The 27,103-nt window shown below is 41.7% G+C and overlaps 1 protein-coding gene across 24 annotated transcripts in view; it reads right to left on the bottom strand.

Moving 5' to 3' along the window:
• rims2a (regulating synaptic membrane exocytosis 2a) overlaps positions 1-27,103 on the bottom strand; it is a 469,036-nt gene that overhangs the window by 296,404 nt on the left and 145,529 nt on the right. For all 24 annotated transcript variants that reach the window (XM_061916464.1, XM_061916454.1, XM_061916457.1 and 21 more), the window contains one exon: positions 1,852-2,141. In XM_061916464.1, the coding sequence (XP_061772448.1) occupies positions 1,852-2,141 (290 nt within the window). The remainder of the gene's footprint in view (positions 1-1,851; positions 2,142-27,103) is intronic.

Here is a 27,103-nt window from a genome sequence, read left to right as displayed (position 1 = left end):
AAGAAGAGAAAAACTAGCTAATTCGAATCTTTTTGAAAAAATAAAAAAAAATATTTATGGAACATCATTAGTAATTTTTCCTGATTAAGATTCATTTTAGAATTTTGATGACATGTTTTAAATAGGTTAAATAATCCAATCTGCATTTTGTTAGAATATTTAGCAAATTGGACCAAGCTATATTTCTAACAAAGACAAATAATTTTTTCTACTAGATTTTCCAGAACAAAAATGTTAAAAGAAATTCAAAAGACTCTGAAATAAGATTTAAATTTGATTCTAAAGATTTTCTAGATGTGCCAGAATCCATCCATCCATCCATCCATCCATCCATCTTCTTCCGCTTATCCGAGGTCGGGTCGCGGGGGCAGCAGCCTAAGCAGGGAAGCCCAGACTTCCCTCTCCCCAGCCACTTCGTCTAGCTCTTCCCGGGGGATCCCGAGGCGTTCCAAGGCCAGCCGGGAGACATAGTCTTCCCAACGTGTCCTGGGTCTTCCCCGTGGCCTTCTACCGGTTGGACGTGCCCTAAACACCTCCCTCGGGAGGCGTTCGGGTGGCATCCTGACCAGATGCCCGAACCACCTCATCTGGCTCCTCTCGATGTGGAGGAGCAGCGGCTTTACTTTGAGTTCCTCCCGGATGGCAGAGCTTCTCACCCTATCTCTAAGGGAGGAAGCTCATTTCGGCCGCTTGTACCCGTGATCTTATCCTTTCAGTCATGACCCAAAGCTCATGACCATAGGTGAGGATGGGAACGTAGAACGACCGGTAAATTGAGAGCTTTGCCTTCCGGCTCAGCTCCTTCTTCAGAATATTTTTTTTTAATTTTTATCATAATAAGTTTGAAAAAATATTTCACAAATATTCTTCGTCGAAAAAACAGAAGCTAAAATGAAGAATTAAATCAAAATGTATGTATTATTCTTTACAATAAAAAAAAACAATTTCCTTGGACATTGATTTGACTTGTCAGGAAACAAGAGGAAGGAATTTAAAAGGTAAAAAGGTATATGTGTTTAAAAATCCTAAAATCATTTTTAAGGTTGTATTTTTTCCCTAAAATTGTCTTTTTGAAAGTTCTGAGAAGCAAAGTAAAAAAATAAATGAATTTATCTAAACAAGTGAAGACCAAGTCTTTAAAATATTTTCTTGGATTTTCAAATTCTATTTGAGTTTTGTCTCTCTTAGAATTAAAAATGTCGAGCAAAGCGAGACCAGCTTGCTAGTATATAAAAAAAAAAAATACATTAAAAAATAGAGGAAGCTCACTGGTAAGTGCTGCTATTTGAGCTATTTTTTAGAACAGGCCTACTTATCTGGTCCTTACGGGCTACCTGGTGCCCGCGGGCACTGCGTTGGTGACCCCTGAACATGTTATACATCTTTTTGAAGTCTCTGATTAGCACTATTCTTACACTACAACAGACTATTTATATTTAGGATGCTTTTTCTTTGTATTTAACACTGTTGTTTTCCTACGTATGTTTTCGGTGAGTGTTTCAGTGTGTGTGTGTGTGTGTGTGTGTGTGTGTGTGTGGGTGGATCACTGCGAAATAATTGCTGAGTTGGTGCCCAATACAACGTCTGTGTCTCCTTTATGGGCCTCATGAGCTCCATGCACAAGATATTTTCTGTGGCATCTTGACTGGCTTGCAAGGAGACACACCTTGACTCATTGATCTGCGCCGATACCACAGTCCGAGAAACTCTTTCAGAGTCCTCTATTTCAGCTAAACCCCTCCTGCATTGTGTTGTTTGCCCCTAGTCAGTATTATAACTCTCCTGTAACACACAGAATATAGTCTATCCAGCCCAACACCTCTTTCAAAAACGCTCGTTTGGGAAACTGACCTGTCTACCGGTGTGTCACCGTGTCCGGAGTACCGCAGCGACCCGTTGTCCAGGGACGCCTGTCTGGGCAGGAGCCCGCCGTGACGTCTGCTCCTGTCTGACGCTTGTGTCAAGTCCCCTGAGGCTCCCTGGTAGGGGTACAGCGACGGGTCCTGCAGTTTGGCCTTTTTCCCCTGCGGCCCGCCTTCAAACACACGCCGCACTTGACCAGGCACCGAGCCATAAAACCACGCCCCGGATTTGGTGAGGATTTCTTGTTGTTTTCGGCACAAGTTGCATACCCACATCACCTACAGGGGAGAGAAGGGGAAATGTTAGCAAGGAGAATGTTGATTACTATTAGGGGTGTCCCGAAACAATATTGATATCAGTCCGATATCAGCGAAAAAACTATGGAGTTGGATGATATCGGCTTGCATCTAAAATGTCTGATATTATTGACGATAGAAGAAGTCATTTACAAAAGGTAAACACCCTAGGCCAGGGGTCAGCAACCTTTTTGAAACCAAGAGCTACTTCTTGGGTACTGATTAATGCGAAGGGCTACCAGTTTGATACACACTTAAATAAATTGCCAGAAAAAGCCAATGTGCTCAATTTACCTTTAATAAATAAATCTATATATAAAAAAAAAATGGGTATTTCTGTCTGTCATTCCATCGAAAAAAAATTTTTTCCTTTTACGAAGGGTTTTTTGGAGGGAGTAAATGATGAAAAAAAACACTTAATTGAACAGTATAAAAGAGGAGAAAACACGTAAAAAATGAAAATTAAATTTTGAAACACAGTTTATCTTCCATTTCGACTATTTAAAATTCAAAATTCAACCGAAAAAAATGAAGAGAAAAACTAGCTAATTCGAATTTTTTGAAAAAATTAAAAAAATAATTGGTGGAACATCATTAGTAATTTTTCCTGGTTAAGATTAATTTTAGAATTTTGATAACATGTTTTAAATACGTTAAAATCCAATCTGCACGTTGTTATTATATATTACACATTGGACCAAGCTATAGTTCTAAAAAAGACAAATCATTATTTCTTCTAGATTTTCATGAACAAAAAATTTAAATGACATTTAAAAGACTTTGAAATAAGATTTAAATTTGGTTCTACAGATTTTCTAGATTTGCCAGAATAATTTTTTTGAATTTTAATCATAATAAGTTTGAAGAAATATTTCACAAATATTCTTCTTCGAAAAAACAGAAGCTAAAATGAAGAATTAAATTAAAATGTATTTATTATTCTTTACAATAAAAAAAAAATACTTGAACATTGATTTAAATTGTCAGGAAAGAAGAGGAAGGAATTGAAAAGATAAAAAGGTATATGTGTTTAAAAATCCTAAAATCATTTTTAAGGTAGTATTTTTTCTCTAAAATTGTCTTTCTGAAAGTTATAAGAAGCAAAGTAAAGAAATAAATGAATTTATTTAAACAAGTGAAGACCAAGTCTTTAAAATATTTTCTTGGATTTTCAAATTCTATTTGAGTTTTGTCTCTCTTAGAATTAAAAATGTCGAGCAAATCGAGACCAGCTTGCTAGTAAATAAATACAATTTAAAAAATAGAGGCAGCTCACTGGTAAGTGCTGCTATTTGAACTATTTTTAGAACAGGCCAGCGGGCTACTCATCTGGTCCTCACGGGCTACCTGGTGCCCACGGGCACCACCGCGTTGGTGATCCCTGTGCTAGGCTATAAACTACTTTGAGTCTAGCTCCTACACAACAGCTAAGCACACAATAGCGCACAGGTTAGAGCAGGGATGTCAAACGTACGGCCCTATTTGGGATGAGTTTGCTAAGTATAAAAATTAGCCTAAATTTTTTAAAGAAAAAAAACGCTGTTCTAAATGGGTCCACTAGATGTCACAATAGCAATTATTTGTATATTTGTAGAATATGCGACATGTGTAAAAAAATAAAAATAAACCACGTTAGTTCACCAGTCGTGCAAAATGAGCAAACTACACAAATAACATCCTATAATTTCCATCCATCCATCCATCATCTTCCGCTTATCCGAGGTCAGGTCGCGGGGGCAGCAGCCTAAGCAGGGAAGCCCAGACTTCCCTATCTCCAGCCACTTCGTCTAGCTCTTCCCGGGGGATCCCGAGGCGTTCCCAGGCCAGCCGGGAGACATAGTCTTTCCAACGTATCCTGGACCTTCCCCGTGGCCTCCTACCAGCTGGACGTGCGCTAACATCCTATAATTTGATTTTGATATTTTATGACTGATGAACAATATCACATAGTATATTCAGAAAGTATAAATAACGACAAATAAGGATAGAATACTATTAACTGCAACATGCAAGTGTAATAAAACAATATGATTTGTACATTTTCAGAATAGATAGATAGTACTTTATTGATTCATTCAGGAGAGTTTCTTCAGGAAAATTAAAACGAATTAAAAAGAATGTGCTTATATAAAGAAACAATCTGAAGTTGTCTTTATTTTTAAGTTATCGTGCCGGGATTTTACCAGTCTGGCCCACTTGGGAGTAGATTTTTCTCCATGTGGCCCCCGATTTAAAATGAGTTTGACACCCCTGGGTTAGATATAACTAATTTAATTGAAGAATATCTCAGTATAATACACTACATTTGTCAACATAAACAAGTATCAAACATTTAGAATTGCATGTTACTTACAGAGAAAAAGTCTTCAAGGAACAAGCGTATTACGAGTATCCAGTAACATACACATGATTAAACTTACTGTGTCATGATTGTGACCGCCTGGTTTTAAAAATATATATATATATTACCATTCCTATACAAAAGCATAAATCTGTCATAAGGTGACCACCTACCTACCATTTTTCTGTGATTAATTCCACTTGATCAAGCCTTTTTGTAACATTCTACACTACAAAATAACAAAATTAGCACTAATAATTTATCATATCAATATCGTATCGGACAATATTCAAGACTTCAATATCGGTATCGTATCGGAAGTAAAAAGGTTGTTTCGGGACACCGCTTGAAAAATTGATATCTACAATGAGCTTCAATGGAATGATTAGTGAATGCATATATGCTCTGCAAACTTTTCAAACTGTTTGAACATCTTTACAGATCCAATATACACTATATTGCCAAATGTATATGGCCACCCATCCCAATGATCAGAATCAGGTGTCCTAATCACTTGGCCCGGCCACAGGTGTATAAAATCCAGCACTTAGGCATGCAGACTGTTTCTACAAACATTTGTGAAAGACCGGGCTGCTCTCAGGAGCTCAGTGATTTCCAGCGTGGAACTGTCATAGGATGCCACCTGTGCAACAAATCCAGTCGTGAAATTTCCCCGCTCCTAAATATCCCAAAGTTAACTGCTGGCTTTGTTATAAGAAAACGTACGAGTTTGGGAACAACAGCAACTCAGCCACCAAGTGGTAGACCACATAAACTGACAGAGAAAGGTCAGCGCATAGTACAAAGAGGTCACCGACTTTCTGCAAAGTTAGTTGCTACAGAGTTTCTTACTGTTTCATGTGACCTTCCAATTAGTCCACGTACAGTACGCAGAGAGCTTCATGGAATGGGTTTCCATGGCTGAGCAGCTGAATCTAAGCCGTACAATCAATCAATCAATCAATCAATGTTTACTTATATAGCCCTAAATCACTAGTGTCTCAAAGGGCTGCACAAACCACTACGACATCCTCGGTAGGCCCACATAAGGGCAAGGAAAACTCACACCCAGTGGGACGTCGGTGACAATGATGACTATGAGAACCTTGGAGAGGAGGAAAGCAATGGATGTCGAGCGGGTCCAACATGATACTGTGAAAGTTCAATCCATAATGGATCCAACACAGTCGCGAGAGTCCAGTCCAAAGCGGATCCAACACAGCAGCGAGAGTCCCGTTCACAGCGGAGCCAGCAGGAAACCATCCCAAGCGGAGGCGGGCCAGCAGCGCAGAGATGTCCCCAGCCGATACACAGGCAAGCAGTACATGGCCACCGGATCGGACCGGACCCCCTCCACAAGGGAGAGTGGTACATAGAAGAAAAAGAAAAGATCAACTGGTCTAAAAAGGGAGTATATTTAAAGGCTAGAGTATACAAATGAGTTTTAAGGTTTTTAAGGTTTTAAGCTTCTACTGAGGTGGCATCTCGAACTGTTACCGGGAGGGCATTCCAGAGTACTGGAGCCCGAACGGAAAACGCTCTATAGCCCGCAGACTTTTTTTGGGCTTTGGGAATCACTAATACGCCGGAGTCCTTTGAACGCAGATTTCTTGCCGGGACATATGGTACAATACAATCGGCAAGATAGGATGGAGCTAGACCGTGTAGTATTTTATACGTAAGTAGTAAAAACCAAGTCCAATGCAAAGCGTCGGATGCAGTGGTGTAAAGCATGTCACCACTGAACTCTAGAGCAGTGGGGACGTGTTCTCTGTAGTGACGAATCCCGCTTTCCTATCTGGCAATCTGATGGAAAAGTATGGGTTGGGAGGTTGCCAGGAGAACGGTACATTTCGGACTGAATTGTGCCGAGTGTGAAATTTGGTGGAGTAGGAATTATGGTGTGGGTTTTTTTTTTTTTCAAGAGATGGGCTAGTTCCAGTGAAAGTAACATTGAATGCTCCAGGATACCAAAAGATTTTGGACAATTCCATGCTCCCAACCTTGTGGGAACAGTTTGGAGCGGGCCCCTTCCTCTTCCAACATGACTGTGTACCCGTAAGGTCCATAAAGACATATATGACAGAGTATGGTGTGGATGAACTTGACTGGCCTGCACAGAGTCCTGACCTGGACCCGATAGAACACCTTTGGGATGAATTACAACGGACACTGAGAGCCAGGCCTTCTCGACCAACATCAGTGTGTGACCTCAACAATGCGCTTTTGGAAGAAGGGTCCGAAATTCCTATAAACAAACTCTGCAACCTTGTGGACAGCCTTCCCAGAAGAGTTGAAGCTGTAACAGCTGCAAAAGGTGGACCCACAGCATATTAAACCCAATGGGTTGGGAACGGGTTGGCATTTAAAGTTTATACGTGATTCAAGGCAGGTGGCCAATAAGACTCCGGCTTATTAGTGATTCCTAGAGCTCAAAAAAAGTCTGCGGGCTATAGAGCGTTTTCCATTCGGGCTCCAGTACTCTGGAATGCCCTCCCGGTAACAGTTCGAGATGCTACCTCAGTAGAAGCATTTAAGTCTCATCTTAAAACTCATCTGTATACTCTAGCCTTTAAATAGACCTCCTTTTTAGACCAGTTGATCTGCCGCTTCTTTTCTTTCTCCTATGTCCCCCCCTCCCTTGTGGAGGGGGTCCGGTCCGATGACCATGGATGAAGTACTGACTGTCCAGAGTCGAGACCCAGGATGGACTGCTCGTCGGGACCCAGGATGGACCGCTCGCCTGTATCGGTTGGGGACATCTCTACGCTGCTGATCCGCTTGAGATGGTTTCCTGTGGACGGGACTCTCACTGCTGTCTTGGAGCCACTATGGATTGAACTTTCACAGTATCATGTTAGACCCGCTCGACATCCATTGCTTTCGGTCCCCTAGAGGGGGGGGGTTGCCCACATCTGAGGTCCTCTCCAAGGTTTCTCATAGTCAGCATTGTCACTGGCGTCCCACTGGATGTGAATTCTCCCTGCCCACTGGGTGTGAGTTTTCCTTGCCCTTTTGTGGGTTCTTCCGAGGATGTTGTAGTCGTAATGGTTTGTGCAGTCCTTTGAGACATTTGTGATTTGGGGCTATATAAATAAACATTGATTGATGATGATTGAAATACTCTTGTCAATATAGTGTATTTTCTACAAAGTCACAAGCCGCTAATTAACTATGAAATATAAGATTGACATTTTCATCCCAGAGAGACAGAATTGTAGTCTTTATACATTTGTGTCGATGAGGTGAATGATGATTTGTTGTACACATGCAGCAGCCCTTTACATCATTGAAAAGTAAATTCTTACTTTTGTGTTATTTGAAGTGTGTGAGCCCTCACTTCATCTCTCAACACAGATCGGACTTGCTTGACGTCAATGGGGGGGGGGGAAGCCAAACCCCCCCACCCCCGGTTCACAGGATGCTTGGCGTACTATTAAACTTAATTTTCTGCTTCACGTACTGCATCAGCAAAGAGCCCCGCACACATACTGAATGCAAAGATTATTTAATGAAGGTACACTGTGTAAGGGTGGCATATAAGGCAATTGCATTTAATGATCTTCAGCGCGACAACAAAGAAAGGGGGAAAATAAAAAATAAAAGGACAAAAAGCAACGTGTTTCTTTTTGTTAAGCGCTTTCAAGGACTGGAGAGACGGAGGTTTTTACTGCTACGTGAAGCCATGCTTTTATCTGCAGCCACCTCACCACATTGGCCTCATAAATCCAGCAGCAGACAGCAGCCCTGATCACTATGCACACACACACACACACACACACACACACACACACACACACACACACACACACACACACACACACACACACACACACACACACACACACACACACACACACACACACACACACACACACACACACACACACACACACACACACACACACACACACACACACACACACACACACACACACACACACACACACACACACACACACACACACACACACACACACACACACACACACACACACACACACACACACACACACACACACACACACACACACACACACACACACACACACACACACACACACACACACACACACACACACACACACACACACACACACACACACACACACACACACACACACACACACACACACACACACACACACACACACACACACACACACACACACACACACACACACACACACACACACACACACACACACACACACACACACACACACACACACACACACACACACACACACACACACACACACACACACACACACACACACACACACACACACACACACACACACACACACACACACACACACACACACACACACACACACACACACACACACACACACACACACACACACACACACACACACACACACGCCAAAAGGTCAGTACCTTCTGCTACAGTGTAAAGTGACAGAATGTCACCCTGGTCTGATCCAGGTGACCACACCTGGCTCATTAACAGCCAACACATTAACTCATTTTGAAGTGTGTCCGTGCAGATGAGGCGCTTGTCAAGTGATTGACAGCGCAGCTGGCCAATAGACGTCTCCTTCCCTGGCAAGCAGAGGCCTTAAAAGTCTCGGTGCTGAGTCAGCGCATTACTGTTATTAGTAGGAACAGGACTTCAATGTTGCCTCTCGCACTATCAGAGCGGCCTCTGTTTTTAGCCCTTGAATCAAACACAAATGGACTCGTCTGTGAAGTCATTACATCTTTGGGGATTTTCTGAGCAGTTTAAGCCACCGTGGCGGTAGCTCAGGTCACAGTTTGACTCTTTCGACAGTTGAAAACAAATTGCAACTAAAGGGAGGGCGACCAATCACATTTATTTATTTTTTTCGTCCTGCCCAGCTTCTCAGGCAAATCATATAGTTGATGTACAAACCTCCTTTCCATATGAATTTGGAAATTGTGTTAGATGTAAATATAAACAGAATACAATGATTTGCAAATCCTTTTCAACCCATATTCAGCTGAATACGCTACAAAGACAAGATATTTGATGTTCAAACTCATAAACTTTATTTTTTTTGCAAATAATAATTAACTTAGAATTTCATGGCTGCAATACGTGCCAAAGTAGTTGGGAAAGGGCATGTTCACCTCTGTGTTACATCACCTTTTTTCAAACAACACTCAATAAATGTTTGGGAACTGAGGAAACTAATTGTTGAAGCTTTGAAAGTGGAATTATTTCCCATTCTTGCTTGATGTACAGCTTAAGTTGTTCAACAGTCCGGGGTCTTGTTGTCGTATTTTACGCTTCATAATGCGCCACACATTTTCGATGGGAGACATGTCTGGACTGGAAAGTACCCGCATTCTTTTACTACGAAGCCACGCTGTTGTAACATGTGGCTTGGCATTGTTTTGCTAAAATAAGCAGGGTCGTCCATGATAACGTTGCTTGGATGACAACATGTGTTGCTCCAAAACCTGTATGGACCTTTCAGCATTAATGGTGCCTTCACAGATGTGTAAGTTACCCATGCCTTGGGCACTAATACACCCCCATACCATCACAGATGCTGGCTTTTGAACTTTGCACCTAGAACAATCTGGATGGTTATTTTCCTCTTTTTTCTGGAGGACACCACGACCAAAGTTTCCAAATATAATTTGAAATGTGGACTCGTCAGACCACAGAAAACTTTTCCACTTTGCATCAGTCCATCTTAGATGAGCTCGGGCCCAGCGAAGCCGGCGGCGTTCCTTGGTGTTGTTGATAAATGGCCTTCGCTTTGCATAGTAGAGTTTTAACTTGCACTTACAGATGTAGCAACCAACTGTCGTTACTGACAGTGGTTTATGAAGTGTTCCTGAGCCCGTGTGGTGATATCCTTTTCACACTGATGTCGGTTTTTGATGCAGTACCGCCTGAGGGATCAAAGGTCCGTAATATCATTGCTTACGTGCAGTGATTTCTCCAGATTCTCTGAACCTTTTGATGATTTTACGGACCGTAAATGGTAGAATCCCTAAATTCCTTGCAATAGCTCGTTGAGAAATGTTGTTCTAAAACTGTTCGACAATTTGCTTACAAAGTGGTGACCCTCACCCCATCCTTGATTGTGAATGACTTAGCATTTCATGGAAGCTGCTTTCATACCCAATCATGGCACCCACCTGTTCCCAATTAGCCTGCACACCTGTGGGATGTTCCAAATAAGTGTTTGATGAGCATTCCTCAACTTCTTTGTCACGTGTTACTGGCATCAAATTCTAAAGTTAATGATTTTTTGCAAAAAAAATAAATGTTTATCAGTTTGAACATCAAATATGTTGTCTTTGTAGCGTATTCAACTGAAAATGGGTTGAAAAGGATTTGCAAATCATTGTATTCTGTTTATATTTACATCTAACACAATTTCCCAAGGGCTTCACGGTGGCAGAGGGGTTAGTGCGTCTGCCTCACAATACGAAGTTCCTGCAGTCCTGGGTTCAAATCCAGGCTCAGGATCTTTCTGTGTGGAGTTTGCATGTTCTCCCCGTGAATGCGTGGGTTCCCTCCGGGTATTCTGGCTTCCTCCCACCTCCAAAGACATGCACCTGGGGATAGGTTGATTGGCAACACTAAATGGTCCCTAGTGTGTGAATGTGAGTGTGAATGTTGTCTGTCTATCTGTGTTGGCCCTGCGATGAGGTGGCGACTTGTCCAGGGTGTACCCCGCCTTCCGCCCGTTTGTAGCTGAGATAGGCGCCAGCGCCCCCCGCGACCCCGAAAGGGAATAAGCGGTAGGAAATGGATGGATGGACAATTTCCCAACTCATATGGAAACGGGGTTTGTAGATGCCCATATCAGCTGTACAAATTTAAGAAATGAAAATAAGTAAAAACTTGCTGAAAAGTAAACAAGTGCCTTAATTATAATTAAAGATTTCTACACATAGAAGTAATCATCAACCCAAAGTGCCCTCTTTGGGGATTGTAATAGAGATCCATCTGGATTTTTGAACTTAATTCTAAACATTTCTTCACAAAAAAAAGAAATCTTTAACATCAATATTGCATTGTTGCATTTATTTTCACAGTTTATGAAATTACATTCATATTTTGTTTAAGTAATATTCAATAAATATATTCATAAAGGATTTTTGAATTGTTGCTATTTTGAGAATAAAAAAAAAAAATCTCACGTACCCCTTGGCATACCTTCAAGTACCCCCAGGGGTACGCGTACCCCCATTTGAGAACCACTAGCCTAATGAGACGCAAGACCATGGATCCCAAACATCAATCAATCAATCAATGTTTACTTATATAGCCCTAAATCACTAGTGTCTCAAAGGGCTGCACAAACCACTACGACATCCTCGGGCAAGGAAAACTCACACCCAGTGGGACATCGGTGACAATAATGACTATGAGAACATGATACTGTGATACTGATGATACTGATGACTATGAGAACATATGAGAACATGATACTGTGAAAGATCAATCCATAATGGATCCAACACAGTCGCGAGAGTCCAGTCCAAAGCGGATCCAACACAGCAGCGAGAGTCCCGTTCACAGCGGAGCCAGCAGGAAACCATCCCAAGCGGAGGCTGATCAGCAGCGCAGAGATGTCCCCAGCCGATACACAGGGGAGCAGTACATGGCCACCGGATCGGACCGGACTCCCTCCACAAAGGAGAGTGGGACAATGCGGGCTGTATCAGGCACACAAACAGGTTGAATCCGGCCCGCGAGACGAGTTTGCCAAGTGTAAAATTGAGCTGCATTTTTAAATCAAACAAACTGCTGTTCTAAATGTGTCCTTTGGATTCCGTAATAATAATTCTTTAAGGCAAGCACCTAGTTCATACCAAGCAGGAGGTACACAGTAAAGCAGGGCTGCTCCCTCTCCTCCCGAGCCAACGTCCATTCATCCATCCATTTCCTACCGCTTGTCCCTTTTGGGGTTTTTGAAGTTTATCTCAGCTGCATTCGGGCGGTAAGCGGGGTACACCCTGGACACGTCGCCACCTCATCGCAGGTCCTCGAACCAACGTAAAACAAACAAAAGTAAAATAAAAACCGGTAACCCCGCTTAAAAAAGCTGCATGAGACATTGCACATTGACATAGTTCTGTGAAAATTATTGCCTTCTCTGCAAATATAAAGAAAACGAGCCGTGTGATTGACTGCAAAACTGTCTGAGTTTTAACTTTTTATTTTTGGTTTGTGTAAATTGTTCACACGTTGTGAAGTGAGTTATATTTATATAGCGCTTTTCTCTCGTGACTCAAAGCGCTTTACATAGTGAAACCCAATATCTAATTATTACATTTAAACCAGTGTGGGTGCCCCTGGGAGCAGGTGGGTAAAGTGTCTTGCCCAAGGACACAACGGCAGTGACTAGGATGGTGCAAGCGGGGATCAAACCTACAACCCTCAAGTTGGTGGCACCGCCGCTCTACCAACCGAGCTATACCGGTATTATTATTGCACAGCTTTTATTTTTCTATCAATACACAGTGATGTCGAGAAAGTAGGGAGTAACTGAACCCTCTTGAATAGTTTCCACCTCAGTTTGTATTGTTTGTTGAGTTAGCAAAGGATTAATATGTGGAAATGAAAAATTAGATAGTTGACATATAAAATAGTTTAAATTTTTGCTTTTTTGTTCAATCCAAGATGGGCTGTGACTTAAAGTTGAATTGCCTTTTAACACTGAAGTTGAGGTCATTGTGCTCTTCACTGTGTTTTTGAAACTGGATCAATGTATTCAGTAACAAATGTTTCCGCATCATTCAGCTTACTGCGTCATGAGCTTAACTTGGTAAATCATGGTGGCCACTCGGTGTCGCAAAAAAATAGAATTATTACTCCATCCATTTTCTACTACCTGATTGATTGATTGATTGAAACTTTTATTAGTACATTGCACAGTACAGTACATATTCCGTACAATTGACCACTAAATGGTAACACCCCAATAGGTTTTTCAACTTGTTTAAAGGCCTACGGAAACCCACAACTACCGACCACGCATTCATCCATCCATCCATCCATCATCTTCCGCTTATCCGAGGTCGGGTCGCGGGGGCAACAGCCTAAGCAGGGAAACCCAGACTTCTCTCTCCCCAGCCACTTTGTCTAGCTCTTCCCGGGGGATCCCGAGGCGTTCCCAGGCCAGCCGGGAGACATAGTCTTCCCAACGTGTCCTGGGTCTTCCCCGTGGCCTCCTACCGGTTGGACGTGCCCTAAACACCTCCCTAGGGAGGCGTTCGGGTGGCATCCTGACCAGATGCCCGAACCACCTCATCTGGCTCCTCTCGATGTGAAGGAGCAGCGGCTTTACTTTGAGTTCCTCCCGGGTGACAGAGCTTCTCACCCTATCTCTAAGGGAGAGCCCCGCCACACGGCGGAGGAAACTCATTTCGGCCGCTTGTACCCGTGATCTTATCCTTTCGGTCATGACCCAAAGCTCATGACCATAGGTGAGGATGGGAAAGTAGATCGACCGGTAAATTGAGAGCTTTGCCTTCCGGCTCAGCTCCTTCTTTACCACAACGGATCGGTACAACGTCCGCATTACTGAAGACGCCGCACCGATCCGCCTGTCGATCTCACGATCCACTCTTCCCCCACTCGTGAACAAGACTAGGTACTTGAACTCCTCCACTTGGGGCAGTTCAAGTACCTAGGAGTCTATAACAATGATATTAACATTGCAACACATGCCAATACGGCCGGTTTAGTTTACTAAATTACAATTTTAAATTTCCCGCAGAGTTTCTTGTTGAAAACGTCGCGGAATGATGACGCATATGATGTCGTCCCGGGTTGCAGGGGACGTATTAGCCCAGCACCACACACGGCTAAAAGTCGTCTCTTTTCATTGCAGAATTACACAGTAATTTGGACATCTGTGTTGCTGAATGTTTTGCAATTTGTTCAATTAATAATGGAGACTAAAAAGAACAATGCTGTTGGTGGAATGCAGTGGATTGAAGCTGTCTTTAGCACCGAAACACAGCGGGTGTTTCTTTGCGGGCTATAGAGCGTTTTCCGTTCGGGCTCCAGTACTCTGGAATGCCCTCCCGGTAACAGTTCGAGATGCCACCTCAGTAGAAGCATTTAAGTCTCACCTTAAAACTCATCTGTATACTCTAGCCTTTAAATAGACCTCCTTTTTAGACCAGTTGATCTGCCGCTTCTTTTCTTTCTCCTATGTCCCCCCCTCCCTTGTGGAGGGGGTCTGGTCCGATGACCATGGATGAAGTACTGGCTGTCCAGAGTCGAGACCCAGGATAGACCGCTCGCCTGTATCGGTTGGGGACATCTCTACACTGCTGATCCGCCTCCGCTTGAGATGGTCTCCTGTGGACGGGACTCTCGCTGCTGTCTTGGATCCGCTTGAACTGAACTCTCGCGGCTGTGTTGCAGCCACTATGGATTGAACTTTCACAGTATCATGTTAGACCCGCTCGACATCCATTGCTTTTGGTCCCCTAGAGGGGGGGGGGGGTTGCCCACATCTGAGGTCCTCTCCAAGGTTTCTCATAGTCAGCATTGTCACTGGCGTCCCACTGGATGTGAATTCTCTCTGCCCACTGGGTGTGGGTTTTCCTTGCCCTTTTGTGGGTTCTTCCGAGGATGTTGTAGTCGTAATGATTTGTGCAGTCCTTTGAGACATTTGTGATTTGGGGCTATATAAATAAACATTGATTGATTAAACATTGATTGAAAAACAGAGTATTTTCTTCAAAAAACTGTGTTTGACAATGAATGGCATCCCTCATCGTAGTGTTTTGATGGAAGACTGTGCTACTGTACTGAAGGATCTCATTCACACTAGGGCTCATTGAATCAACAACTCAAAGCATGGTTGCTTGTTAACAAGTCCAAGATAAGATCTGCATCAGCTTCTGTTACTGGCAGCTGACACTAGGATATAATTAGGCTAAATCTCTTAGAAATCATTTACCAGTTGTGCTGATTAGACAAAGGCTGTGGGGTGGGTGGTGGGTGGTGGGGGGTAACGTGCATACAAAGGCAGAATAACGCAGCCTTACTTCAAGCTGACACACAGTGCAAGGGTGGGACTACTTGTTGAAAGCATCCATCCGCAATGATGGACTATCGCAGTTCTCAGTTCAGGCTTCATGTGGCGACCCATGTGATATTGACACGAGGCATTTATGAGCAGCTATCAATGTTACAGATGGGCTATAACAGTACTGACACACAATGGAAGCAGAGAGGCTACAAATTGTGCTTTACGCGCCCCCGTGGAGTGTCGTCAGCGAGGCCATGAATGTCTCTTTAACTGGGGTCATGATGAGAGCTCCTCCGTCAAACATTAGTCATTGGCGAGGACCCATGAGCTTCCTTTTTCACACATCGACTATGTTTGACTTTTTTTGCAAAACACATCAAAACTGAGGACTATCAATTTAGAATAATGATGTCCGATAATGGCTCTTTTGCCCATGTCCGATATTCCGATATTGTCCAACTCTTAATTACCGATACCGATATAGACAGTCGTGGCATTAACACTTTATTATGCCTAATTTTGTTGTGATCAACACAAGTTATGGAAAAAAATGCCAACAAGGCACTGTCATATTTACAAACCCCGTTTCCATATGAGTTGGGAAATTCTGTTAGATGTAAATATAAACGGAATACAATGATTTGCAAATCCTTTTCAACCCATATTCAGTTGAATTTGCTACAAAGACAACATATTTGATGTTCAAACTGATGAACATTTTATTTTTGGGGAAATAATCATTAACTTTAGAATTTCATGCCAGCAACACGTGACTAAGAAGTTGGGAAAGGTGGCAATAAATACGGCGTGGCGGGGCCCTGGTTCAAATCCCACCTAGTACCAACCTCGTCACGTCCGTTGTGTCGGTATCGGCCAGTATCGCCGATACCGGAAGTGTCGTCATCTGATGGGGGGGGGGGACTTCGGCGTATCGATACTTTTGAAAAATAAATTTGTACTTTTTCCTTTATTAATTGATTATGATACAACACAGGACAACAATTTAATTTAATTTAATTTAATTTAATTTAATTTATGGGCGGCGTGGCGTAGTGGGAGCGTACGCGTGCTCAACCCGAGGGTCCCTGGTTCGATCCCCACCTAGTACCGACCTCGTCACGTCCGTTGTGTCCTGAGCAAGACACTTCACCCTTGCTCCTGATGGGTGCTGGTTGGCGCCTTGCATGGCAGCTCCCTCCATCAGTGTGTGAATGTGTGTGTGAATGGGTAAATGTGGAAGTAGTGTCAAAGCGCTTTGAGTACCTTGAGGGTAGAAAAGCGCTATACAAGTACAACCCATTTAACCCATTTATAAAGTTTAAAAAATGCTCATCAAACACTTATTTGGAACATCCTACTGGTGTGCAGGCTAATTGGGAACAGGTGGGTGCCATGATTGGGTATAAAAACAGCTTCCCAAAAAATGCTCAGTCTTTCACAAGAAAGGATGGGGCGAGGTACACCCCTTTGTCCACAACTGCGTGAGCAAATAGTCAAACAGTTTAAGAACAACATTTCTCAAAGTACAATTACAAGAAATTGAGGGATTTCAACATGTACGTTCCATAATATTATCAAAAGGTTCAGAGAATTTGGAGAAATCACTCCACCTAAGCGGCATGGCCGGAAACCAACATTGAATGACCTTGACCTTCGATCCCTCAGGCGGCACTGTATCAAAAACCGACATCAATCCCTGAAGGATATCACCACATGGGCTCAGGAATACTTCAGAAAACCACTGTCACTAAATACAGTTTGTCTCTACATACTTACATCTGTAAGTGCAAGTTAAAGCTCTACTATGCAAAGCGAAAGCAATTTATCAACAACATCCAGAAAAGCCACCGGCTTCTCTGGGCCCAAGATCATCTAAGATGGACTGATGCAAATTGGAAAAGTGTTCTGTGGTCTGACGAGTCCACATTTCAAATTGTTTTTGGAAATATTCGACATCGTGTCATCCGGACCAAAAGCGAAGCGAACCATCCAGACTGTTATCGACGCAAAGTTCAAAAGCCAGCATCTGTGATGGTATGGGGGTGCATTAGTGCCCAGGGCATGGGTAACTTACATATCTGTGAAGGCACCATTAATGCTGAAAGGTACATACAGGTTTTGGAACAACATATGCTGCCATCTAAGCGCCCCTGCTTATTTCAGCAAGACAATGCCAAGCCACATTCAGCACGTGCTACAACAGTGTGGCTTTGCAGTAAAAGAGTACAGGTACTTTCCTGGCCCGCCTGCAGTCCAGACCTGTCTATCATCGAAACTGTGTGGCGCATTATGAAGCGTAAAATACGACAGCGGAGACCCCGAACTGTTGAACGACTGAAGCTCTACATAAAACAAGAATGGGAATGAATTCCACTTTCAAAGCTTCAATAATTACTTTCCTCGGATCCCAAACGTCTATTGAGTGTTGTTATAAGAAAAGGTGATGTAACACAGTGGTGAACATGCCCTTTCCCAACTACATTGGCACGTGTTGCAGCCATGAAATTCTAAGTTAATTATTATTCGCAAAAAAGAAATAAAGTTTATGAGTTTGAACATCAAATATCTTGTCTTTGTAGTGCATTCAATTGAATATGGGTTGAGCAGGATTTGCAAATCATTGTATTCTGTTTATATTCCCCAACTCATATTTGTATTATTGAAGTCACAAAGTGCATAATTCTTTTTAACGCGCCTCAAAACAGCAGCTTGGAATTTGGGACATGCTTTCCCTGAGAGAGCATGAGGAGGTTGAGGTGGGCGGAGTTGGGGTGGGGGTCGGGACAGGGGAGGGGGTAGCAGGGGCTGTATATTGCATCGTCCCTGAAGAGTTAGTGCTGCAAGGGGTTCTGGGTGTTTGTTCTGTTGTGTTTATGTTGTGTTACGGTGCGGATGTTCTCCCGAAATGTGTTTTGTCATTCGTGTTTGGTGTGTGTTCACAGTGTGGCGTATATTAGGAGCAGTGTTAAAGTTGTTTATACGGCCACCCTCAGTGTGACCTGTACGGCTTTTGACCAAGTATGCCTTGCATTCACTAGTGTGTGTGAAAAGCCGTAAATATTAAGTGATTGGGCCGGCACGCGAAGGCAGTGCCTTTAAGGTTTATTGGCGCTCTGTACTTCTCCCTACACCCGTGTACCACTCCGTACAGCGGCGTTTTAAAAAGTCATACATTTTACTTTTTGGAACCGATACCGATAATTTCCCATATTACATTTTAAAGCATTTATCGGCCGATAATATCGGCAGTCCGATATTACAGATTGTATAATGTGGGTCTGCAAGTTAATACCATTTGAGATAACCCCTTTCGATACAACAATAAGTACATAATGAAATAATGTTAAAAGCCTGAATTTCAGTCATATCGTTTTGTTCTATGTTCATTGTGGCTATGCAAGCAAGCAGACATGGAAATGACATCACTGCCCGAATACTAATGGATCTGGCTGTATATAGATACACACACACACGCACGCACGGACACACACACACTAGCCTTCGTCTTAACTCTTCACAGCTGAGTGCAGAAAGGGGGTTGGGGGCTGCAGCCTGCAGGCAACGCCATTTCTCCTTGTGTTTGCACATTTCATAGTCATTGAACCTGCAGCTAAAAATAGAAAGCTAAAAACCAAGCACTACCATACATAACCACTAGAATATATACACTATATCCTACTAAATGAGCAATGGGGGATTTATGTATTTAGTATTAAGAGTCGTGGGATCACCAAATAAATCATTTTTCTCTCCACTATTGTTCAGACTGTAAAAGCTTATCCATCCATTTTACCGAAGCATATTTGAGATAAAGTATGTGTTGTACATTGCTGGGAATGACAGATTAATAAAAGAAACAACAACTTATCCATAGCCCTTTTCCAGTGACAAAACAGCAGTGATTTCCAGCATAAGCCTTCATTTGCTGTGTTTTTCATTCATTCATTAATTTTTTATTTATCTCCTTCATTTTGAACGATACATAATTATACCTCAATTAAACAATTTAAATTTACACAACAATGCCTGAGAAGGAGCAGGATGAAGAAAGTCTTATAATTTCCTGCCCCCTTAGACATAATACATTATCTTACTTCATGAATATCATTTAAACCGACACATGTATCCAAATGTAATGAAACAATTTAAAAAAACACAAGAAAAACACAACAAGTGCAAAACTTCATAAAGTATAAACCAAAGAGAGAAAATAATAATAATAATAATATACACATCACGGAATGATACAGAGCAAATACGAAATCAGACAAAAAAATAAGTAAAATAATAAATAAAAAAGCAAAATGTAAACACTTATATGATCTTATTGTTCTATCTTAATATATTTTTTTCAATTTGAATACATTTTTACAGTTTTTTTATCTTCCACAATTTTACCCCCACCACTGATGTACACATTTGTTTTAAAGTTGTCCTTGAATATTGCTGTTTGAAATGACCTTTTCTTCTATGCTCTGTATTCTCCGAAGTGATGACAAACATTTTTTGTAAATTTGCTGGTAATGTTTTACTTTTAGCCTTAAACATGACACACAATGTCTGTAGCTTTACTAGCTCCTGTAGTTTCAATAGTCCAGAATTAATAAACAATATGTTAGTGTGTTCTAAGTAATCCTCATAGCTCTTTTCTGTAGTTGATACAATGCCTTTATGTTACTCTTATATGTGTTCCCCCACATTTTGGAAACAAAATATAAATGAGCAACACATCCAGAACAAGAAAAAGGCCAGTAAACAACATGACTTCATGGGCTGTTTCACTTTGGGCATTTTACTAAGTGCTTGAATCAAAAACCACACTGCAAAAACTGAAATATACGTTTTTGCAGTTTTTCTACCTTTTTAAGGAACTCAAAGCGCTTTGACACTATTTCCACATTTATACAAACCCATTCACACACTGATGGCAGGAGCTGCCATGCAAGGCGCTAACCACGACCCATCTGGAGCACGGGTGAAGTGTCTTGCTCAAGGACACGACGGACGTTATTAGGATGGTAGAAGGTGGGGATTGAACCAGGAACCCCTCAGGTTGCTGGCACGGCCACTCTCCCAACAGCGCCACGCCGTCCCATGTATCTCAAATAAGGGTGATATATGCTTACTTTCTGTCTGATAAGATCATTTTTCTCACTAAGAAGATTTCATGTTAGTGTTTTACTTGTTTTAAAGGTTTTGGTCCTAAATTATCTCAGGAAGATATCACAGCTTGTTGGTGAGATTTTAGTGAAGTGTGAAGTGAATTATATTTATATAGCGCTTTTCTCTAAATAAATAAATAAATGGGTTGTACTTGTATAGCGCTTTTCTACCTTCAAGGTACTCAAAGCGCTTTGACACTACTTCCACATTTACCCATTCACACACACATTCACACACTGATGGAGGGAGCTGCCATGCAAGGCACCAACCAGCACCCATCAGGAGCAAGGGTGAAGTGTCTTGCTCAGGACACAACGGACGTGACGAGGTCGGTACTAGGTGGGGATCGAACCAGGGACCCTCGGGTTGAGCAAGCGCACGCTCCAACTACGCCACGCCGCCCATAAATTAAATTAAATTAAATTAAATTAAATTGTTGTCCTGTGTTGTATCATAATCAATTAATAAAGGAAAAAGTACAAATTTATTTTTCAAAAGTATCGATACCCCGAAGTCCCCCCCCCCACCCCCCCATCAGATGACGACACTTCCGGTATCGGCGATACTGGCCGGTATCGGATTGGATCGGTATGGATACCCAAATTTGCGATATTGCCCACCCCTACCTCGTTCATACCAAGTTTACTTCATGGTTAGGTTTCGTGGTTACTAAATTAACGACGTACAAAGAGGTAAAAAAACGACTTGTTACCAGCGGAGGTGGGGTACGAGGTAGGACATTTTTGGTCTTTTTGGTTAACTTCAACCTGCTTTATGTCTTTCAAGCACGATGCAGACTTCTGGTGGTAGTGCGTCAAAAAAAAGGTAAGTGAAAGTGAAGTAATCAACTTTGGTTGCGAGCCTGGTTTAAAGAGGGTCATACTATGAATTTGTTTCTACTTTTAAAGGCCTACTGAAACCCACTACTAGCGACCACGCTGTCTGATAGTTTATATATCAATGATGAAATATTAACATTGCAACACATGCCAATACGGCTTTTTTAGTTTATAAAATTGCAATTATAAATTTCCCAGTGTCCTGTTGAAAACGTCGCGGTATGATGACGCGTGCAACATTTTTTTCCAGCCCGATCCAAGCTATAAGTAGTCTGCTTTAATCACATAATTACACAGTATTCTGGACATCTGTGTTGCTGAAACTTTTGCGATTTGTTCAATTAATAATGGAGACGTCAAAGAAGAAAGATGTAGGTGGGAAGCGGTGTATTGCGGCTGCCTTTAGCCACACAAACACAGCCGGTGTTTCCCTGTTTAAAATTCCTGAAGGTTAAGCTTTAATATGGAACAGAGCTAGTGACTCAAAGCGCTTTACATAGTGAAACCCAATATCGAAGTGACATTTAAACCAGTGTGGGTGGCACTGGGAGCAGGTGGGTAAAGTGCCTTGCCCAAGGACACAACAGCAGTGACTAGGATGGCGGAAGCGGGAATCGAAACCTGCAACCCTCAAGTTGCTGGCACGGCCACTCTACCAACCGAGCTATGACCTATATTGTTATGATCCGTCGCCCGGATCATATATTGTTTTGGTTTGTGAGTCCTTTTGTGTTTCCTGTTTGTTTTTGGACTCTTCCGATCCCTGGTTTTGCTCTTCCTTGTTTGTTCCGTTACCATGGTTTCATATTTGTTCCACCTGCTACTTGTTTTTGACGCACACCGGATTTCTGTTTGCTGCCAGCATTTAAACCTGCCTTCTACCTCAGTTCTTCCTGGATCTTTTGTTTGCTATGGGCAACAGTCACATTTCTTGGGGCGGTTAGCTCGGTTGGTAGAGTGGCCGTGCCAGCAACTTGAGGGTTGCAGGTTCGATTCCCGCCTCTGCCAACCTAGTCACTGCCGTTGTGTCCTTGGGCAAGACACTTTACCCACCTGCTCCCAGTGCCACCCACACTGGTTTGAATGTAACTTAGATATTGGGTTTCACTATGTAAAGCGCTTTGAGTCACTAGAGAAAAAGCGCTATATAAATATAATTCACAATTCACTTCACTTGTACTGTATTTACATTGAAGTGGAGTATTAGCTTTGTACCATGAATTGATTTATATGGACCCCGACTTAAAGGCCACTGGTTTGAATGTAACTTATTGGGTTTCACTATGTAAAGCGCTTTGAGTCACTAGAGAAAAAGCGCTATATAAATATAATTCACAATTCACTTCACTTGTACTGTATTTACATTGAAGTGGAGTATTAGCTTTGTACCATGAATTGATTTATATGGACCCCGACTTAAAGGCCACTGGTTTGAATGTAACTTATTGGGTTTCACTATGTAAAGCGCTTTGAGTCACTAGAGAAAAAGCGCTATATAAATATAATTCACTTCACTTCACTTCTTATATCCTGTCTCTATGCTAAGTTGCTCCTTAGCTACTCGTGCACTCGGCACGTTACTTTTGGACTCTTGGACTCCATGCTAAGTTTAGCGTTAGCTTCCCGTGCGTAGGCACACGCTTTCTTTCACTGTTTAGTACCAGTGTTATTTTACTTTTGTATATTAAATCCAGTTTTTACTTGCTATTCCTGCCTGTCTGGACCTCGTGCATCTTGGGGTGACACAACGCGCATCCAATATGTGTGCACCGCGTGATAAAACATGCTTGGAACTAGAATATCAACTGATGCAAAGCTGCGTCATTAACACTCACAAGTATAAAACTACTTTTTTAAAGTAATAATGTCTTTCTTCAAGCATGAAAAAAAAATCATGATGCCCATCGCATATCATTGTGTCAAGATAATGGCACTAGCATTTACTTATTTTAAGAATATTTTTTAACAAATTGAGCAAAAAAAGTCTCTTTTTTTTTTCTACCAAGAAAAGTGCACTTGTTATTTGTGAGAATATACTTATTTTAAGGTACTTTTGGGTTCATTGAGGTTAGCTAATTTTATTTGTTTTGGAAAGTCTTGACAAGTCGAATTTTCTTGTTCTATTGGCAGATAATTTTGCTTAGTTCAAGTAAAATACCCCTAAATGTTGTTGTTGTTTTTTTCCTTGTTTTTGAACACTGACTTTTTGCAGTACAGTTGTAATGTCAAATCAAATCCATCAACAATTTCTGCAAAAGGAGCTAAAGTATTTATCGTCATTTGTTTATGTAGTGCCTTTAGGCCAGGGGCGCTCATACTTTTTCTGCAAGCAAGCTACTTTTCAATTGACCAAGTCGAGGAGATCTACCTCATTCCTATTTATAATTTATATTTATTTATTCATGAAAGAGACATTTTTGTTAACAAGTTAATGGTGTTTAATGATAATACAAGCATGTTTAACACACATAGATTCCTTTCTTTCATGAAGACAAGAATATAAGTTGGTGTATTTGATTCTGATGACTTGCATTGATTGGAATTAGACAGTGGTGCTGATAACGTCCGCATTTTCAAATGGAGGAAAAAAAAAGTCCTCCTTTCTGTCCAATACCACATGAAAGTGGTTGGATTTGGCATCTCATTTGTCCAACTTGCATACTCGTTTTAAACACTTTGTTATGAGAGTAGCATATGTGTGTGGCCCTTTAATGTCTGGCAGCAGGTGAGTGACGTCAGTGAGTGTGCGGGTGGGCAAGCAAGTGAGAAAGCGGTCGCTGAGGGCGGGGGAGAAATACATTGGCATCAAACTCCGTAGCTTGCTAGCTTGTGCACGCCATCTTTCTGAGACTCTTATTTTGTTAGCACAGGCAGGATGAAACAGGTCTTTTATGGTGAAGACAGGAACTGTGCAGTCGGTCTTTAGAGTTTTGACAGTAGGTACGGAGTCTCTAGAAATAAAATGTGTTTCTCTGCGTCCGCCCTGTTAGTGATTTTTTTCTTAAATATGAGCTCGCAGCAGCCAGCGTCATCTCACAAGATCCTCGGGTGCCGAGAATGTCAAACAACTGACGAAAGTGAAGTCTTGGTATGATTGAAGATTGCTCATTTTTATGTCTATTTTTTAATGCCTGGCTTGAGATCGACTGACACACCCTCCGAGATCGACGTAATGGGCACCCCTGCTTTAGGTAATATGAGGCTTTCTCCCACAGTCTAAAAACACCCATTTGGGGTTAGTAATAGTACTCAATAATTGTCATAGGTCAATGAATGTGAGTGTGAATTGCTGTTTTGTCATGAGCACTGCGATTGAAGGGCGACCAATGCAGGGTCCACCTTTCGCATCACCCAAAGTCAGCTGGGATAGGCTCAAGCTCAACCATGACCCTGAACTATGGTTGTCCGGTATAAGGGTACTGGGATAGTATCGCGGTAGTAATGAATCAAAAACGGCAGTATACTGTTGTTTGAAAAGTACCGGTTATCGGGCATGACGGCGCATCGTCACGTCGTGTCATTGCTGGTTTTGCGAGCAGAGGAGCACGTTCGGCAGTGCATAATCACAGAGTACTTACAAGCAGACACAGTGTGTGGAAGGAAAAGGGAGAATAACACATTTTGGCCTGAAAATTGATGATAAAAGTGAAGTTAAAAGACTGAAACGCCCTCGGAAGAGATACTTTAAGACATGGCTAGCTGGCAGCTGGCAGGGGTATTTGTTGACGAACCCCAAGATGCAGAGATGGAGGCAGGCATGGAGTGAGCAAGCATGATTTTAATATAAATACTAAGACAAAACCAAACAAAGGGTTCAAACCAAAAAAAAGCGCCCAAAACAAAAGGCCTAAGAAGAAACAAAAAGGAACTTTAGCATGGAAGCTAGAGGATAACAAACAGAAAAACTGGAAATAGTTATGGCTAACAAAAACAGCTTACCGCTACGACGACCAGGACAAGATGTAGCACGACAGGTAATAGTTGAAATCAAAACGACACGACAAGAGCGACATGTGGCAACGACAATACAATGATCCAGCTACTGACACAAGACGAAGAGGGTACAAATAGGAGCGGGCTGATTGGCAACAGGTGTGACCAGGTGCCAATCAGCCGCAGCTGAGGAGGAACACAGCACTCAGGGAACAAGACAGGAAGCTGACAAAATAAGAGCACTGGACAGGAACTAAAGACAGGAGATACTAAACACAAAGGAAACAGACAAATGCAGAGGAAAACTAAAACATAGACAAACTGTCAGGGGAAAGCCTGACACTAGCGATGAACATCCATCCGCAGTCAGCAGTGATTTAGCTACTTCTTAATCACTAATCCTCGCCTCCATGGCGACAAATAAAGTAGGTTTCTTACAGGTATCATCCCTGCAGGACGAGGAATAGCTAAACATGGAGAATACGATAGCTAACCACTAACCGTAAGCTAAACCCTGAATGTAAAAAAACGCCATTGGTGGATCTACACCTGACATCCACTGTAATGATACCAAGTACAATAGCGTATCTATTCGATACTACTATAATTACAGCAATGTTTTTTATGGTCACAAAATCGTTTTTCCTTTTTTTAAAATGTATATTATGTTTATAAATTCAGGAAATATGTCCCTGCACACATGAGGACTTTGAATATGACCAATGTATGATCCTGTAACTGCTTGGTATTGGATCGATATCTAAATTTGTGGTATCATCCAAAATTAATGCCGAGTATCAAACAACAGAAGAATGAGTGATTTTTACATTTTAACCGAAGTGTAGACAGAACATGTTATTAATAAAAATGAATAAGTGGATTAACAACCCATTTTTACAGCTTGTCCCTCATAATTTTGACACAGTAGAATGAGAAATTACATGTTACTGCATATATTTTCAGACAAATTAGGAGCCTTTGTTTGCTTACTTATTAGTAAAAGACAAGTTGTCTCGCATGTTCACTATTTTATTTAAGGACAACATTGCTATAAGAAACATATTTAATGTACCTAAAGATTTCTTTGTTAAAATAAAGCCAATAATCCCATTTTATTGTGGTCACCCTTATTTAGAAAAGTAGTTAAATATCTGCGTGTCATCTTTATTTATGATTTTAAAGTAAATAGTCATTTAAATAAAGAAAACACATTGAATGAGGAGAAGGTGTGTCCAAACTTTTGGCCTGTACTGTATATCCATTTTATTATTATTGTCAATTATAAATTAGAACATCTAATAATCAAATGCATATGCATTTAGATTAATCATGATTAATCACAGGTTACTACCCCCGTGCATAATATAAATTCATTTTTAAAAAAGCGACCCACTAAAAGCAGTCATTACTGCGATGTGGCCCTCAATTAAAATGAGTTTGACACCCCTGTGTTTGGGCCTTGCGTATAATCAAAGTCTACTGTGTACCAACGGCCTTGGTGGACATCTTCTCGACAAATGCGAACCATAAATACAAAATGATCTTGACAATTTCTTAAAAAGGGCAATATAGTCGCTATCGCCATTGCTGCATTAATTTATTTGTGAGTTGAAGCCCGTATTCTGCATATGGTCAGAAACCAACCACCGTGATGACAGAACC

Source organism: Nerophis ophidion, linkage group LG11 (assembly GCF_033978795.1).
Source record: "Nerophis ophidion isolate RoL-2023_Sa linkage group LG11, RoL_Noph_v1.0, whole genome shotgun sequence".
NCBI classification, from domain to species: Eukaryota; Metazoa; Chordata; class Actinopteri; order Syngnathiformes; family Syngnathidae; genus Nerophis; species Nerophis ophidion.
The sequence above is the reverse complement of the archived record's forward strand: the minus strand, read 5'-3'. Positions and strand labels throughout refer to the sequence as shown.